The following is a 16,431-nucleotide window of genomic DNA, read 5'->3' as shown; positions in this document are numbered from 1 at the left end:
GTCTAGGGCGATCCGGGGCCAGTGGTTTTGAACCCGAATAGCGCGATTGTCTTATCAGTGATGGAGTGATAAGAGGGAGGTTAACTACTTCAACACAGTGGGACGGGTAAAACTTGGCTCTTTCAGCATCAAGCGAGAACTGCCCTGGTGAACCATGTTCGGATGGCTGGGTCATAAAATACGGAGATTATGCTCGACAGAAACTTAGTGAGACTTGTCTGTTGTACCCTAGTGTTAGAGTTGTGTGTGTGTGTGTGTGTGTGTGTGTGTGTGCACGCACGCGCGTGTTCGTGTGTGTGAATGTCTGTGAACAAAATCAATGACAAACGGTGATGTTTTGGCCGACAGGTGGGTCCCGGAGTCACCCCGCTGGCTGGTGTCCAAGGGTCGAATTCCAGAGGCCATGGTGACGCTGACCAAGGTGGCACAGGTCAACGGCACGAGCTGTCCCCCCAACATGGCGGCAGAGCTGGAAAAGGGGAACAGTCGTCACCACCAGCAGGCGTCCGTTAGTCCGCTGGTCGTCTTCCAGCACTCCACGCTCTGTGTGCGATTTGTCATCGTTGTCTTCAGCTGGTGAGTGATCCGTGTGTGTGTTGTTTGGGGGAGTGGGGGGAGGTGGGGGGGGGGGGATTGTGTGTCAGTGTGTGTGTGTTTGTGTCAGTGTGTGTGTGTGTGTGTGTGTGTGTCTGATGTGATTGTTATGATGTTGATTACTGAATACGTCCAACGGGAACAACGACGTTGATGATGATCCTGACGATGATAAAGACGACGACGACGACGATGATGATGATGATAAAGACGACGACGACAACAGTGATGACGAAGACATTGATGATGGCGGTAATGACGACGACAACAAAAGACAGTAATAATGATGACAACGATAATTAATTAAATTATGACGACGACGATGATGATGACGTTGACGACGATGATGATGATGATGACTTCGATTATGATGATGATGAAGAAGAAGAAGAATATGATGATGTTGATGATGACAACGATGACGAATTCAATGATGATGATGACGACGAAGACGATGATGATTATGATGATAATGGTGACAATGATGACTTCGGTTATGATGACGATGATGAAGAAGAAGGTCATAATGATGATGACAACGATGATGAATTTAATGATGATGATGACGACGACGATGATGATTATGATGATAATTGTGACGATGATGACTTCGGTGATAATGACGAAAATGATGACGAAGATGATGACGGTGAAGAAGAAGATGATGACGATGATAACAACGATGACGATAACGATGACGCCAGGGCGGTGATCAGTATGACGTACTACGGCCTGAGCCTGAACGTGTCCAACCTGAGCGGCGGGGTGCGGGTCAACTTCGTGGCCTCCGTGGTGGTGGAGCTGCTGGGCTACCTGGTGGCCGTCTGCCTGCTGGACGTGGTGGGAAGGAAGCACCTGCACTCCGCATCCATGCTGTCCGCGGGCGTCGCCTGCCTCCTCACCATCCCCACTGTCATGTACCTGCCTCAGGGTCTGTGTTGTCTTCGTCTTTGTCGACTTCTTTTCGTCATCTTCGTGGTTGTCGTCGTCGTTGTCGTCATTACCATCCCCCCCACCGTCATGTACCTACTTCAGGGCTTGTCTTTTCCATCATCATCATCATCATCATCATGATCACCATCCCCGCCATCATGTTCCTGCCTCAGGGTCTGTGTCTTTGTCGTCATCGTCATCTTCGTCATTATCATTATTACCAACCCCCACCGTCATGTACCTGCCTCAAGGTCTTTGCCTTCGTCATCGTTGTCGTGATCTTCGTCATCATGATCATCATTGTCGTCGTCGTCTTCATCATCCCCACCGTCATGCCTCAGGGTCTGTGTCTTCGCCATCGCCATTGTTGTCGTCGTCAGCATCATCACGATCACCATCATCATAGTCGTAGTCGTCGCCATCTTCGTCAGTATCATCATCATCATCATCGTCGTCACCCCAACCGTCATGTACCAGCATCAGGGTCTGTGTCTTTGCCATCGTCGTCGTCGTCATCATCATCACCATGATTATTACCATCCCCACCGTCGTGTACATGTCTCGGGTATGTATCTTCGCCATCGCCATCGTCGTCGTCATTTTCGTCATCATTATGTCTGAATACTACTACTACTACTACCACTACTACTACTACTGTTAAGAAGTTCAGTTCAGTTCAGTTACTCAAGGGGGCGTCACTGCGTTCGGACAAATCCATATACGCTACACACCATCTGCTAAGCTGAAATTTGACCAGCTGCGTAACCCAACGAAGAAGAAGAAGGTATTACAAAGCACCGAATCCTTTTTGGAGACGAAGTAGAACGCTTTCACACAGGACAGTCTGCCCCACCCCCTTTCAGTCTGCTTATTGTGCTGATCACAGCGCTGAGACCACTCTCCTCCACACCCTGAACAATCTGCTATTGGTGCCCGGCTCAAGAGAAACACGCCTTCTCACTCTGCTTGATTAATCAGCAGCCATTGACACAATCAAACACTCCGTCCTTCTTTCCCTTCTTCAGTGGAACCGCTGTCTGCCGGTTTAAATAGTATCTCACTGACTCATTCAGATTTTTTTTTTCAGTCGCCAGTCTGAACCCATTAAAGTTGAAAACGGTGTCCGACAAGGATCTGTTTTTGTCCCCTTTCTTTTCATGCCATATACTGTTACCGTTGTAGAAATGATCGGCCACCACAATGTTAGTCATCATTCTTGTGCAGACGATACTTGTGACTTAAGATCAGAAAAGTGACACCTCCTTTCTTTTGCTACTTCATTCGTCATCACTACCTCCCCCGACCGCTCCCCCCGCCCTCCCCCCACCCAACCGTCATGTACCTGTCCTCTGGTCAGTATCCACTCCCTCATCTCCCACCTTACTCCCCCTTCTCCCTCCACCCCCTCACCCCCAGTCATGTTCCTGTTTAGTCACTAATGATCTTCTCGAGCTTTTGCTATTTGTGAATAGGTGTATGTGATTAGTTTGATTTTACGTCTGTTCACAGTATGTAATATAAATTAATTAATTAATAGATAAAAACGACACCAAAAATCAGAAATAATTAACTGAACAATGGAATAGATGGTGCGGGGGTGGGTGGTACGTTGTTTGTGTGTGTGTGTGTGTGTGTGTGTTTGTTTGTTTGCATGCTTGTGTGTGTCTGTGTCTCTGTGTGTTTGCATGTTTGTGTACGCCCGCTTATACAAGCCCATCAAGCATGCGATAGTAAGAATCATTCTGACTGGCACTTTAAAAAATTGTCCTTCAATGTTTGATATTTCTACATATTTACATGTTCTTTGTTCTTCCATTGATGCTCATGAGTGAGGTACTTGATTGGTCTCTTAGGATGATGATGGTAATGATGATGATGATGACGTAGTGGTGATGGTACTTTGCCTATTATTCATGATAGGAATATTGGTCATGACGTGATGACTGATTATAACGACGACGACGGTGAGAATGACGATTAGGATGGTGTTGACGGTGACGACAGCAACGACGCAGACGATGACGACGATCATGACGATGATGATGATGATGACGACGGTGGTGATGATAATGATGACGAAAATGATGATGATGATTGACAGTGTCTATGACGATGACAATGACGATAACGATGATGTTGACGACGGCGACGACGATGATGATGGTGGTGATGACGATGATGATGACGATGACGATGCAGACTACCAGTGGGTGACGACAGCCCTGGCCATGCTGGGCAAGATGGGCGTGTCCTCGTCCTTCGCCATCATCTACCTGTTCTCCGCCGAGCTGTACCCCACGGTGCTCAGGAACTTCGCCGTGGGCTCCGGCTCCGTCTTCGCCAGGATCGGCTCCATGCTGTCCCCTTACATCGCTGACCTGGTCAGTCAGTCAGTCCCCCCCCCTCCCTCCCTTCCTTCCTCCCTTCCTTCTAACCTTCTCTGTCTGTCTGTTTGTCTGTGTTCTGTCAGTGTGTGTATGATGTATGTATGCTTGTCTCTGTCTGCCTTTCTGTATGCTTGTCACTGTGTGTGTGTGTGTGTGTGTGTGTGTCTGTATCTCTGTCTTGTTTGTCCGTGTCTGCCTGGGTCGGATCCATGGTGTACCCCAGGCAAAACCTGATGACGTAATCTTTGTGTCAGGTCAGTGAAGTCCAGGAGAAACCTGGCAACGAAGGCTTTATGTTAAAATGAAGTCCAGGAGAAACCTGGTGACGTAGGCTTTATGTTAAAATGAAGTCCAGGAGAAACCTGGTGACGTAGGCTTTATGTTAAAATGAAGTCCAGGAGAAACCTGGCAACGTAGGCTTTATGTTAAAATGAAGTCCAGGAGAAACCTGGTGACGTAGGCTTTATGTTAAAATGAAGTCCAGGAGAAACCTGGTGACGTAGGCTTTATGTTAAAATGAAGTCCAGGAGAAACCTGGCAACGTAGGCTTTATGTTAAAATGAAGTCCAGGAGAAACCTGGTGACGTAGGCTTTATGTTAAAATGAAGTCCAGGGGAAACCTGGCAACGAAGGCTTTATGTTAAAATGAAGTCCAGGAGAAGCCTAGTGACGTAGACTTTATGTTAAAATGAAGTCCAGGAGAAGCCTAGTGACGTAGGCTTTATGTTAAAATGAAGTCCAGGAGAAGCCTAGTGGCGTAGGCTTTATGTTAAAATGAAGTCCAGGAGAAGCCTAGTGGCGTAGGCTTCTATGTTAAAATGAAGTCCAGGAGAAGCCTGGTGACGTAGGTGTTAAGTTGATGAAGACCATGAAATACCCGATGACGTAATCTTCATGATCATGAAGTCCACGTGAAACCAGGTAACGTGAGCTTCATGTTAAAATGAACTCCAGGAGAAACCTGGTAATGTAGTTTTTGTGTTAAAATGAAGTCTAGGAGATACTTCGTGACGTAATCTTTATGTTGATGAAGTTCAAGAGAAGCATGGTCATGTACGCTTAACGTTTAGCGTTAAGTCCAGGAGAAACATGATGGTAACGTCAACGTTCTGTTAAAGAAGTCCACGTGAAACCTGGTGACGTAAAATCTTTACTAAGTCACAGACGAAACTTTCTGGCTGTTGTGACCTTGGCATTGTCTGTCTTTCTCTGTGTCTGTCTGTCTCTCTCTTTGGCTGGCTGAGAAGCGGTTCGCTTTTTTTGGGACACCCGATATATAGAGATATATATAGAGAGATTAGAGTGATTCATGTTTTAATTGTGCTTTTGATCTCCTTTTCTTTTCAGATTGCATCTGTAGTTCCTCAGTTTTTATAGGGCGGGGGCTGGAGGCCAGAAAGTAGTGGTTTTTATGTACCGTGCATATGTATTGCCTTCTGTCACGCCAAGTAAGACGTACGAGTACCCTCCTCCTGACCAATGACAGACAGCACGCACCAGACAAACCTACAAGGTTGATGGTGTATGCACTGAATGTGGATATGTTTTTGAAGAAGAAAAGAGAACATAGAAACAATCCCCTTTCTCTTTCTCTCTCACACACACAAAGTAAAAGGAAGAAGAAAAAAAGCTGGATGTGGCCAAACACACAACTAAGTATAACAAGATAACTGTTTTCTATGCCATGCATTTTTCGTCAATGGAAAGGAAGCAATCAACATATTATAACCCACGGTAGGCGCATACCAAAACATGGGATCATTTCCAAAGCCGACTGTCTGTCTGTATGTATGTCTCTCTCTGTCTCTCTGTCTCTGTCTCTGTCTCTCTCTTTCTCTCTCTCTCTCTCTCTCTCTCTCTCTCTCTCTCTCTCTCTCTCTATCTGTCTTCATCTTTCTCTTATCCCTGAATTTCGATGTGTCTCTGTTCGATGATGACAGTTCTTCTCACTGACGTGATGTTGAGTTCATGATGGGTATTAATAACAAACAGTTGGAGAATAAAAAGAAAGTCGTTTACAGCGGGTCTCATTAGGAAATGCTACCGCAAAAAATAAATAAATAAAAATAAAAATCAATATTGGTTTTCAAATCCATCCTTCTCCAGCGACTGACTCTCATGGAGTGTAAAGGCAAACAAAAAACCCCAACAAAATGGACGAGACCGTTTTAGTTACTTAAGGAGGCGTTACAGTATTTGGACAGATCCAAATATAGGCTAAGTACACCACATCTGCTAGGCAGATGCCTGCCCAGCAGCATAACTCAATACGCTAGCGTTGGAGGATGCGAAACACTAGAACTCCAACTTTTTTTTTTCTTCTCTGTTCTGTTATGTTGAACGAGCCAACAACAAAGACGGCACAAAACGGCACAATACTGCAGTGCATATGATACCAAAAGCGTACATCAACACCCACAAGCACACACGATAACCACAATCATATTCACACTAAGCGACCCCCCACCTCTCTCTCTCTCTCTTGCCTCTTTCTCTCTGCTTCTATGTCTCAGTCGTTCTGTCTGCTTCTCTCTCTTTCTGTCTCTGTCTCTCTTTCTCTCTCTCTCTCTCTGCCTCTCTGTATCTGTCTCCTCTCTTTGTCCTTGTCTGTCTCTTTCTCTGTATCATTTCTTTGTCTGTCTCTCCCGTCTCTCCCTCTGTCTTTCTGTGTCTGTCTCTGTCCCTCTCTCTCTCTCTCTCGTTTCCCATTTCTTTCTTTCTCTTTCGCTCTCTGTTTGTCTGTGTTTGCCTCTGCCTCTATTTCTCTCTGTCTCTGTGTCTGTTTGTCTGTCTGTCTGTCTGCCTCTCTCTCTCTCTCTCTCTCTCTCTCTCTCTGTCTCTGTGTCATGTCACAAAAATACAGGCCATATTTCTGGATGTCGTGTTTCAGTATTAGATTGAGTGCAGTGTGCGTGCCGGTGTAAGTGTGAGCATGCGCGCACACCCGTGCGTGTGTGTGTGTGTGTGTGTGCGTGCGTGCGTGCGCGATGCGCGCGTGATGTGCACGTTGTGTGTGTGCATTTTGTGCACGTGTGCTGCATGGTCATTATGTTGTCGCTGTGTGGGAGGGAAACGAGATGAGCGGAAAAGTAATGAAGCCCTTCCCGATGTCAGAAGTGAATGGTTTGTTAACTACCAGGCTTGTCACATGTGTCAGGTCAGAGGTTCCCTACATCTACTGGTAACCATGTAACCCAGTATAATACCCTCCGCGTGAAGGGAGCAAACCAGACAGGATAATCCGAACCGAGACAAGAGTCGGGCACCGACAGATTTGACCTGTCCTAGGTCATGCCACAGCAAGAAAAAGAAAGAAAGAAAGAAAGAAAGCGACGCTGGTTTGGTCACGTACCATGTCCCAAAATAGCCTCGCGAAAACAGTCCTATTAGGAACTGTTGAGGGAGGGAGTAGGAGGGGAAGACAGAAGAAGAAATCACGAACTAAACAACAACAAAAAAACCCCCAAAAAAACAAACACCGGTGGACTAACAACATTGCAGAATGGACAGGAAAACAATTTGCAGAGACCAAGGCTTGGACACACAACCGACAGGTTTAGAGGGGTTTTCGGTGCGGCGCCCCAATGACTTCACAGAATTAAAGGAGAAGAAGAAAAGAAAAAGAGGGAGGAGAAGACGAAGAAGAAGGAGAGAAGAAGAAGGAGGAAGAGGTGGAAGAGAAGAAGAAGAAGAATGAGGAGTAGGAGGAAGAGAAGAAGAAGAGGAGGAGGAGGAAGAGAAGAAGGAGGATGAGGAGGAGAAAGGAGGAAGAGAATAAGGAGGGGGAGGAGGAGAAAGAGGAGGAAGAGAATAAGAAGGAGGGGGAGAAGGAGGAGGAAAAAAGAAGATGATTGTGATGATATTGATGAGGAGGAGGAGGAGGAGAAGAAGAAGATGATTGTGATGACATTGATGATGTTGATGAGGAGGAGAGGAAGAAGAAGATGATTGTGATGATACTGATGATGATCATGAGGAGGAGGAGAAGATGATTGTGATGATATTGATGATGATGAGAAGAAGAAGAAGGAAGAAGAATTGGGACACCACAGAGAGCACACTACATGGTGTGTGTGGAGACTGTCTCCTCAAATCATAGCCATCTGCTCACAACGTGTTCCAGACACAGCACACAGAAAAATGCCATATTCTGGGTTCAGAGCATAATCTTTACCACACGAACAAAAAAAATGCAAGGAAAATCGTTTCAGTGTGGGGTATGTGTGTCTCTCATTTCCAGCTTCTGTTTCTGTTTCAAGGAGGCGACAAAACGTGCCTGTTGATCCATATACGTTAACCCATGTCTGCATTTTTCTGCCATGAAAAGGGAGAAGGGGGGAAGATAGCAGATGCCCGTACGTATGCATGCAGCCAACGCACCACTTGCTCAGTTCTTGAGAGTCTGCCAACTTCACAGTCTGCCAACTTCTGAACACAACATACGAAAATGAATACAATTGTGTGTCTATTTCTTTTTATCGCAACATATTTCTCTGTGTGAAATTCGGGCTGCTCTCCCCAGGGAGAGCGCGTCACAACACAACAGCCCCCCCCCACCCCCCCACCCCACCCCACCCCACCCCTCCCTTCTTTTTTTTTTCTTTTTTGACTCACTTGTGTAAACAAAGTTAATTTGCTTTAAACTGATCTTTCTCATCTTAAACATTACATTTTGAAATTATACTCCATACATAAAAAGCTTGTGTTTTACTGTCAGTGTACAGGGCTTTCACTATGTTCATTTGCCCAAGTGGTCTTTTTCGGAAAATACTAAAATCAATACTATGAGTGGACTTTATAGATCTATTGGCTGAGCCCTGTAGGTCATGGGCAAAAATCAGTTGCATACACATATTTATACATATTCAAAGCGCGTGCTCATATTCCTCGTGAACGCAAAGGACGCCATTTTGTTTCAGGTTGTCAGCCTGTCCGTTCAATCCTATATTCAATCGACAATACATGATAACATGGAGACCATTAAACATTTATTCAGAGAAAGATTTGTGAACGCCTCATCACTTACTGGATTATGACCCAAACTGCCATAAAAATATCAATAAAATCAGTAAAATCAGTTGGAGTTCACAGTTTAAAAAATGAACCATGAGAGTTAATACCCTTGATGAAACGTAAAAATTTCCAGTCTTGACTTTTCTCAAAATTAAGTCCTTTTCACTTAAAACGACGTTTAGAAGTACTTGTACTTGGCTCTACATGTTATCAGTTTAACAAGATACTCAATTTTCATATCAACTTTAAAACTATAAAACTAGAATGAACATAAAAGAGAAATTGAATCAACCGTGTCGTACATTCCCGGCGGCTGTAACTAAACTTGTACATCTATCTAGATCCAGAGAAAACGGCTAAATGTTGCAGTGTGATTGCGGTGATAGCCACGTCTCCTTTACGGCGGACTTAAAAAGAATTTTTAATTGCCCTTAGAGATTTCTTGAATGCCCAAGATACACCAGAATAATATAATTTAAACAGCATTCTCACTGTAAATACCACAACCGATTTATCGCCCTTAAAAAAAGCATGTTTAAATGTTAAATTTGTTAACGTCAGTTAAGGAGCCACGATAGTCTATTGAGTAAGACAGTTTCTTCTCACCCGAACACGCGGGGTTCGAATATGCCTTCAGGGCTTTTTTTTTTTTTTAATATATATCATTTTTTCTTCTTCTTTTTTTTTTTTTTTTTTTTACCCGAAGCTTTATAATAACAAATACAGAACGCATTTTACCGATTAGATTTTTTTGAAAGTGTATCACAAGTGAGTCTTGAAGGCCATGCCTCTTTTGTTTTGTATTTTTTCCTGTCTGCATTTTTATTTGTTTTTCCTATCGAAGTGGATTTTTCTACAGAATTTTGCCAGGAACAACCCTTTTGTTGCCGTGGGTTCTTTTACGTGCGCTAAGTGCATGCTGCACACGGGACCTCGGTTTATCGTCTCATCCGAATGACTAGCGTCCAGAATACCACTCAAGGTCCAGTGGAGGGGAAGAAAATATCGGCGGCTGAGCCGTGATTCGAATCAGCGCGCTCAGATTCTCTCGCTTCTTAGGCAGACGCGTTACCTCTAGGCCATCACTCCACATGTGTGTGTGGGATGGGGGAAGGGGGGGAGGCGGTGAGAAGGGGGGGGGGATGGTGTGAGATGGTGTTCGTGAATGTTTTGTGATGGTGTGTGTGTGTGTGTGTGATGGTGTGTGTGTGTGTGTGTGTGTGTGTGTGTGTGTGTGTGTGTGTGTGTGTAATGGTATGTCTGTCTCTGTGTGTGCACGTGTGCTGCCAGGCCCTGTACATGGAGGGTGAGCTCAGCACGGCGGTGCCGCTGATCGTGTTCGGGATCCTGGCCCTGGGGGCGGGGCTGTCCTCCCTCCTGCTGCCAGAGACGCTGCGCCGGACCCTGCCGGACACCGTCCACGATGCCATCCACTTCGGAAGGTCCGTCCGTCCGTCTGTCTGCCTGCCTGAGTGTCTGTCTGTGTTTTCTGTGTGTGTGTGTGTGTGTGTGTGTGTGTGTGTGTGTGTGTTCTTTCTGCCTGTGTGTCTCTGTTTTCTCTGTCTGTCTGTCTGTCTATCTGTCCGTCTGTCTGCGTTATCTCTGTGTGTGTGTGTGTGTGTTTTGTCTGTCTGTGTGTCTGTGTTTTCTGTCTGTCTGCCTGCCTGCCTGTCTGTCTTTCTGTGTGTGTGTGTGTGTGTGTGTGTGTGTGTGTGTGTGTGTGTTATCTCAGTCTGCCTGCCTGTTTGTGTTTCTGTCTGTCTATGTTTTTTTCTGTCTGTCTGTCTGTGTTTTCTCAATCTGTCTGTCTGTTTCTGTCTGTCTCTGTGTTTGTCATCAACTTGCAGCTGGTAATAGTGATGACCTGCAACTGACAGTAGTGATGACCTGATGCTGACAGAAGTGATGAAGTGCAGCTGACAATAGCGATGATATGCAGCTGATGATAGTTATGACGTGCAGCTGACAATAGCAATGACATGCAACAGACGATAGCGGTGAAGTAATGCTGACAGTATTGATGACGTAAGTGGACAGTGGTGATGACGTACTGTAGACGGTAGTGATGACGTGCAGCTGACAATATAGTGATGACGTAATGCTGACAGTAGTGATGACGTACAGCCGACAGCAGTGATGACACAATGTTTACAGTAACAGTTATGACGTAAAGCCGACAGCAGCAGTGGAGGACGAAGTGATGATGTGTTGCAGGAAGGGGGGACGGAAAGGCGACGGTGGGGGGGAGGAGCAAGGGATGACAGCGGACACCAGTCTGGAGAAAGAGGAGGAGGAGGAGGGGGAAGAGGAGGAGGAGGAGACCGTGCTACCCGTTAAGGTGAACGGGGAAGGGTTGTGCTCCATCCAGCAGCCCGACACACCCGGTCAGACACCCTTGCTGCACAGCAACCACGGCTGATTGCACGTGCTGTCCACCCGCACCCTACCCTGTCACCCTCACCCCTTGGGGGAGGTGGGAGGGGACGTGGGGGGTTGGGGCACTGTGCTCTGTGGTCATCATCATTCTGGAGGCACAGAGACTGTGCTCATTGTGCGTTGTGTGTAATCCTGGGACCTGTGCTGTGTGTGTAATCATCTCGTCGGAAGCACCGGACTATGCTCTATACGAATTATCTTGGGAGGCAATGGACTGAGTTGTTCTCTTTGATTATTATCTAGGAGGCACTTGTACTATTCTTTACATGTAATCACCTAGGAAGTAGTGTGCTCTTTTGTCATCATCATCATTATCATCATCATCCAGGAGGCAGTGAACCTGCACCTTTAAACTAAGCAATCATTTCGGAGGCACTGGAACTGTGTGCTCTGTTTTAATTAATCATCTAGGAGGTACCGGAAGGAACTGTGCTTTGTGTAATTATCTGTAATAAGAGGCGCTGGACCTGTGCTGTTTGTAATCATACAGGAGGTACTTGAACTGTTATCCGTGCAGTCATCCAGGAGGCACTGTGTTTTGTTTATTATCATTCAGGAGGCACCGGGCCTTTGCTGTATGCAGTCACCTGCTCGGCACTGGTCCAACGCTCTGCCTTTGAGGCTCTGTCCTCTTTGAAATCATCATCCAGGGCGCTTTGAACCGTTCTAGTCGGCACTGGAATGGCGCTCTATGCAGTCACCTAGTAGGCACTGGAATGGCGCTCTATGCAATCACCTAGTAGGCACTGGAATGGCGCTCTATGCAATCACCTAGTAGGCACTGGAATGGCGCTCTATGCAATCACCTAGTAGGCACTGGAATGGCGCTCTATGCAATCACCTAGTAGGCACTGGAATGGCGCTCTATGCAGTCACCTAGCAGGCACTGGAATGGCGCTCTATGCAATCACCTAGTAGGCACTGGAAGGGCGTTTTATGCAATCACCTAGTAGGCACTGGAATAGTGCTCTATGCAATCACCTAGTAGGCACTGGAAGGGTGCTCTCTGCAATCATCTAGGAAGCACTGGAATCGTGCTTTATGCAATCATCTAGTAGGCACTGGAATAGTGCTCTATGCAATCATCTCGTAGGCACTGAAATAGTGCTCTATGCAATCATCTAGTAGACACTGGAATGGTGCTCTATACAATCATCTAGTAGGCACTGGAATGGTGCTCTATACAATCATCTAGTAGGCACTGGAATGGTGCTCTATACAATCATCTAGTAGACACTGGAATGGTGCTCTATGCAATCACCTAGTAGGCACTGGAAGGGTGCTCTATGCAATCATCTAGTAGGCACTGGAATAGTGCTCGATGCAATCACCTAGTAGGCACTGAAATAGTGCTCTATGCAATCACCTAGTAGGCACTGGAATGGCGCTCTATGCAATCACCTAGCAGGCACTGGAATGGCGCTCTATGCAATCACCTAGTAGGCACTGGAATAGTGCTCTATGCAATCATCTAGTAGGCAGTGGAATGGCGCTCTCTATGCAGTCACATAGTAGGCACTGGAAGGGTGCTCTATGCAATCACCTAGTAGGCACTGGAATGGCGCTCAATGCAATCACCTAGCAGGCACTGGAATAGTGCTCTATGCAATCACCTAGTAGGCACTGGAATAGTGCTCTATGCAATCATCTTGTAGGCAATGGAATGGCGCTCTCTATGCAATCACCTAGTAGGCACTGGAATAGTGCTCTATGCAATCACCTAGTATGCACTGGAAGGGTGCTCTATGCAATCACCTAGCAGGAACTGGAATGGCGCTCTATGCAATCACCTAGTAGGCACTGGAATAGTGCTCTATGCAATCACCTAGTAGGCACTGGAATGGCGCTCTATGCAATCACCTAGCAGGCACTGGAATGGCGTTCTATGCAATCATCTAGTAGGCACTGGAATAGTGCTCTATGCAATCATCTAGTAGGCACTGGAATTGTGCTTTATGTATTCATCTAGTAGGCACTGGAATTGTGCTTTATGTATTCATCTAGTAAGAAATGGAATTGTGCTCTATGCAATCATCCAGGAAGCACTGGAATAGTGCCCTATGCAATCATCAAGGATGCACTGGAATAGTGCTCTATGCAATCATCTACGAAGCACTGGAATAGTGCTCTACGCAGTCATGTAGGAAACACTATGCTCTACACAATCATCTATCGGGCAGTGGAACTGTGCTGAATGCAATATTCTATAAAGCACTATGATCTATACAACCATTTAGGATGCACTATACGTGTTATGTATAATGATCCAAGAGGCACTGGAACTATGCTGTGTGTAATCATTAGTTCGATTCAAGCAGAAACGGCTGTTTACGCCAGTACGCATAAAAAAACAGTCAGTACAAAGAGAAAACAGCTGCCTACGTCAGTGCACACGTAGCAAACAGCTGCCTACGCCAGTACACACGTAGAGAACAGCTGTCTACGCCAGTACACACGTAGAGAACAGCTGTCTACGTCAGTATACACAACGAAAACAGCTGTCTACGTCAACACACACACAACGAAAACAGCTGTCTACGTCAACACAACGGAAACGGCTGTCTGGGTCAATACACACGTAAAAGACAGCTATCCACGCAGTACAGAATCCTCATAGAGTCCGTCATTATTTTCACAATCAACACAGATTATAGAGAAATGTGTGTACGTGTATAATCAGATGAAATGTGATGTGTGTTCATATAATGCTCAGAACTTTGCATTGTACAGAATGTCTGGATCTTTTTCAAACTCTAATTTTGTGAGATAGCTGTATTCGGTATGAAGTGGTCATGTGAATGTGAAGCCAGTACTTAGCTGCAGTAATGCATTAAGTCCCTGACAGTTTCTGTGAGTGTTCCATAAACATTATTGTTGATGATTATACGATGATATGGATTCTTACATAGCGCCTATCCTTGGTCGGAGACCAAGCTGTAAACGCTTCATATACACGGAATCATTTGCACAACAGGCTGCCTGCCTGGGAAGAGAACGACTGACAAGTGCCATTGGGCGCACATCATTCCTTTCCTGTACAATTTCAGTCACACACACACACACACACACACACACACACACACACTCACTCACTCACACAGTCTCTCACTCACACACACACACACACACACACACACACATACACAAACACACAATCACTCACACACACACACACACACACACACACACACACTCACTCACTCACTCATTCACTCACACACTCACTCACTTACTCACTCACTCACTCAGACAGACATGTAACATTGCACGTGTGTGAACGTTTTTTTGTTGTTGGTTTTTTTGTTTATTTACCCCGCCATGTAATAGACAGTCATTTTTTGTGGATGTACATGCTGGGTATGTTCTCGTTTCCAAACCCACCGAACGCTGACATGGATTGCGGGATCTTTAACGCGCGTAATTGATCTTCTGCGGGCGTATACAATCGATAGGGTTTAGGCAGTAGCATGTCTGCACATTTTTGTTGACCTGGGAGATCGGGAAAAATCTCCACCCTTAACCCAGCAGGTGCGACGGGGATCGAACTCAGGAATCTCGGGCGAGAGGTCAGCCATTTGACCACCGCACCCGTCACAGCGCACAGTGCAAACAGACACTGGATACACGTGGGTTGGTGTTATGCTTCTACACATGGACATAATACAGAACTCAAACACTGCATGGAATATTATTTAGAACGACATGATATTGTATTGTATTGTATTGTATTGTATTACTTATGCTTCTACACATGGACATAATACAGAACTCAAACACTGCATGGAATATTATTTAGAACGACATGATATTGTATTATTTTGTATTACTGGTTTTTGTTGTTGTTGTTGTTGTTTTCACAACAAATTTCTCAGTGTGAAAATTGGACTGCTCTTCCTGGGTAGAGCGCGTCGCTACAGTTCATTGTTTTTGTTTTTTCTGTCAACAGTTGTATTTGTTTTTCTATTAACGTGGACTTTGCCACAAAAAGTTCCCAGGGTTAATCTTTTTTTTTCCATCGCTTTTTGCACCCAGGTCAGCACTCAGGATCTCGTGGAGGGTGGAATCGAAGTCCAGGTCTGTATATGAGGACTTGAACCTGTGGATACTCGTTTTCCATCGGACGCATTAATTTTCACAGGACCATCACTCCATGAAGCAATAAAGAACACGTACACTTTCATATTAGCATGTTCAGGATGGTCTGACGGTTTTCTTTTGTTGTTGTTGTTGTTTGTATTTGTTTTGGGGTTTTTGTTGTTGTTTTTTTATACATAGAGGCAATAAAGATTGCAGATTTTTGTATGAACACACTGACTTGTTTCTTATTCCAACACAGTCATTCATCGCTCACTGACCGCATGTTGTTTTGAATCACTTCACACTCAGCGTTACACGGAACATTTCCACAACTTGTCCATACTGACTTTTGTTACAGAGTGAACAGAGGAGAAGTGCAGGTCACACACACACACACACACAGAGACAGATGGAGTCTCCCGTCGGACCGACGGATGAGTAGGTAGGCAGGATTATCTGTCGGTGTGTGCCCTCATATGGGAGAAGAGGCCGATTCTGGATGCACAGCACTCCCACATGTGTTGCATTGGAAAACATCTCCAGAAGATGAGCCCTGCTTCTTTGCTCACGCGTCTCCTTAATGGCCAGCGTTCTCTTGTTTTCAAACGTCTTTACGTCACTAGAGCACAGCATCCTCCAGCGAGAGCCAGGAAACGATGTGTATGTCACAGGCTTTGAGGTTTGTCTTCAAGGTGTCCTTGAAGCGCTTGCAGGGTCTTCCAAGTTCGCGGTGGCCTTCCTTCAGCTGGCCATACAAGAGCATCTTCGGGATCCTGCTGTCTGTCATGCGGACAACGTGTCCTATCCAGCGTAGCTGGCACTGGATCAGCAGGCTTTCGATGCTGGGCAGGCCGCTTCTCTCTGGGACCTGGAGGTTGGAGACCCTGTATTGCTACTTTATGCCGAGGATCTTTCGTAGGTATCTCTGGTGAAACTGCTCAAGTTGTTGAATGTGACGGCGATACGTTGTCCATGTTTCACAGCAGTACAA

The 16,431-nt window shown here is 45.7% G+C and overlaps 1 protein-coding gene across 1 annotated transcript in view; it reads left to right on the top strand.

Annotated features, from left to right (window-relative positions):
• Nucleotides 1–15,669, top strand: part of LOC143282836 (organic cation transporter protein-like) — a 49,689-nt gene extending 34,020 nt beyond the window's left edge. Inside the window, exons 7-11 of the mRNA XM_076588661.1 lie at nt 349–576; nt 1,299–1,525; nt 3,727–3,908; nt 10,218–10,369; nt 11,142–15,669. Of these exons, the coding sequence (XP_076444776.1) occupies nt 349–576; nt 1,299–1,525; nt 3,727–3,908; nt 10,218–10,369; nt 11,142–11,346 (994 nt within the window). The 3' untranslated portion in view covers nt 11,347–15,669. The remainder of the gene's footprint in view (nt 1–348; nt 577–1,298; nt 1,526–3,726; nt 3,909–10,217; nt 10,370–11,141) is intronic.
• Nucleotides 15,670–16,431: the final 762 nt, after the last annotated feature.

Source organism: Babylonia areolata, chromosome 6, assembly GCF_041734735.1.
Source record: "Babylonia areolata isolate BAREFJ2019XMU chromosome 6, ASM4173473v1, whole genome shotgun sequence".
NCBI lineage: Eukaryota > Metazoa > Mollusca > Gastropoda > Neogastropoda > Buccinidae > Babylonia > Babylonia areolata.
Note: the sequence above shows the minus strand (reverse complement) of the source record. Positions and strands in the feature narration are given on the sequence as shown.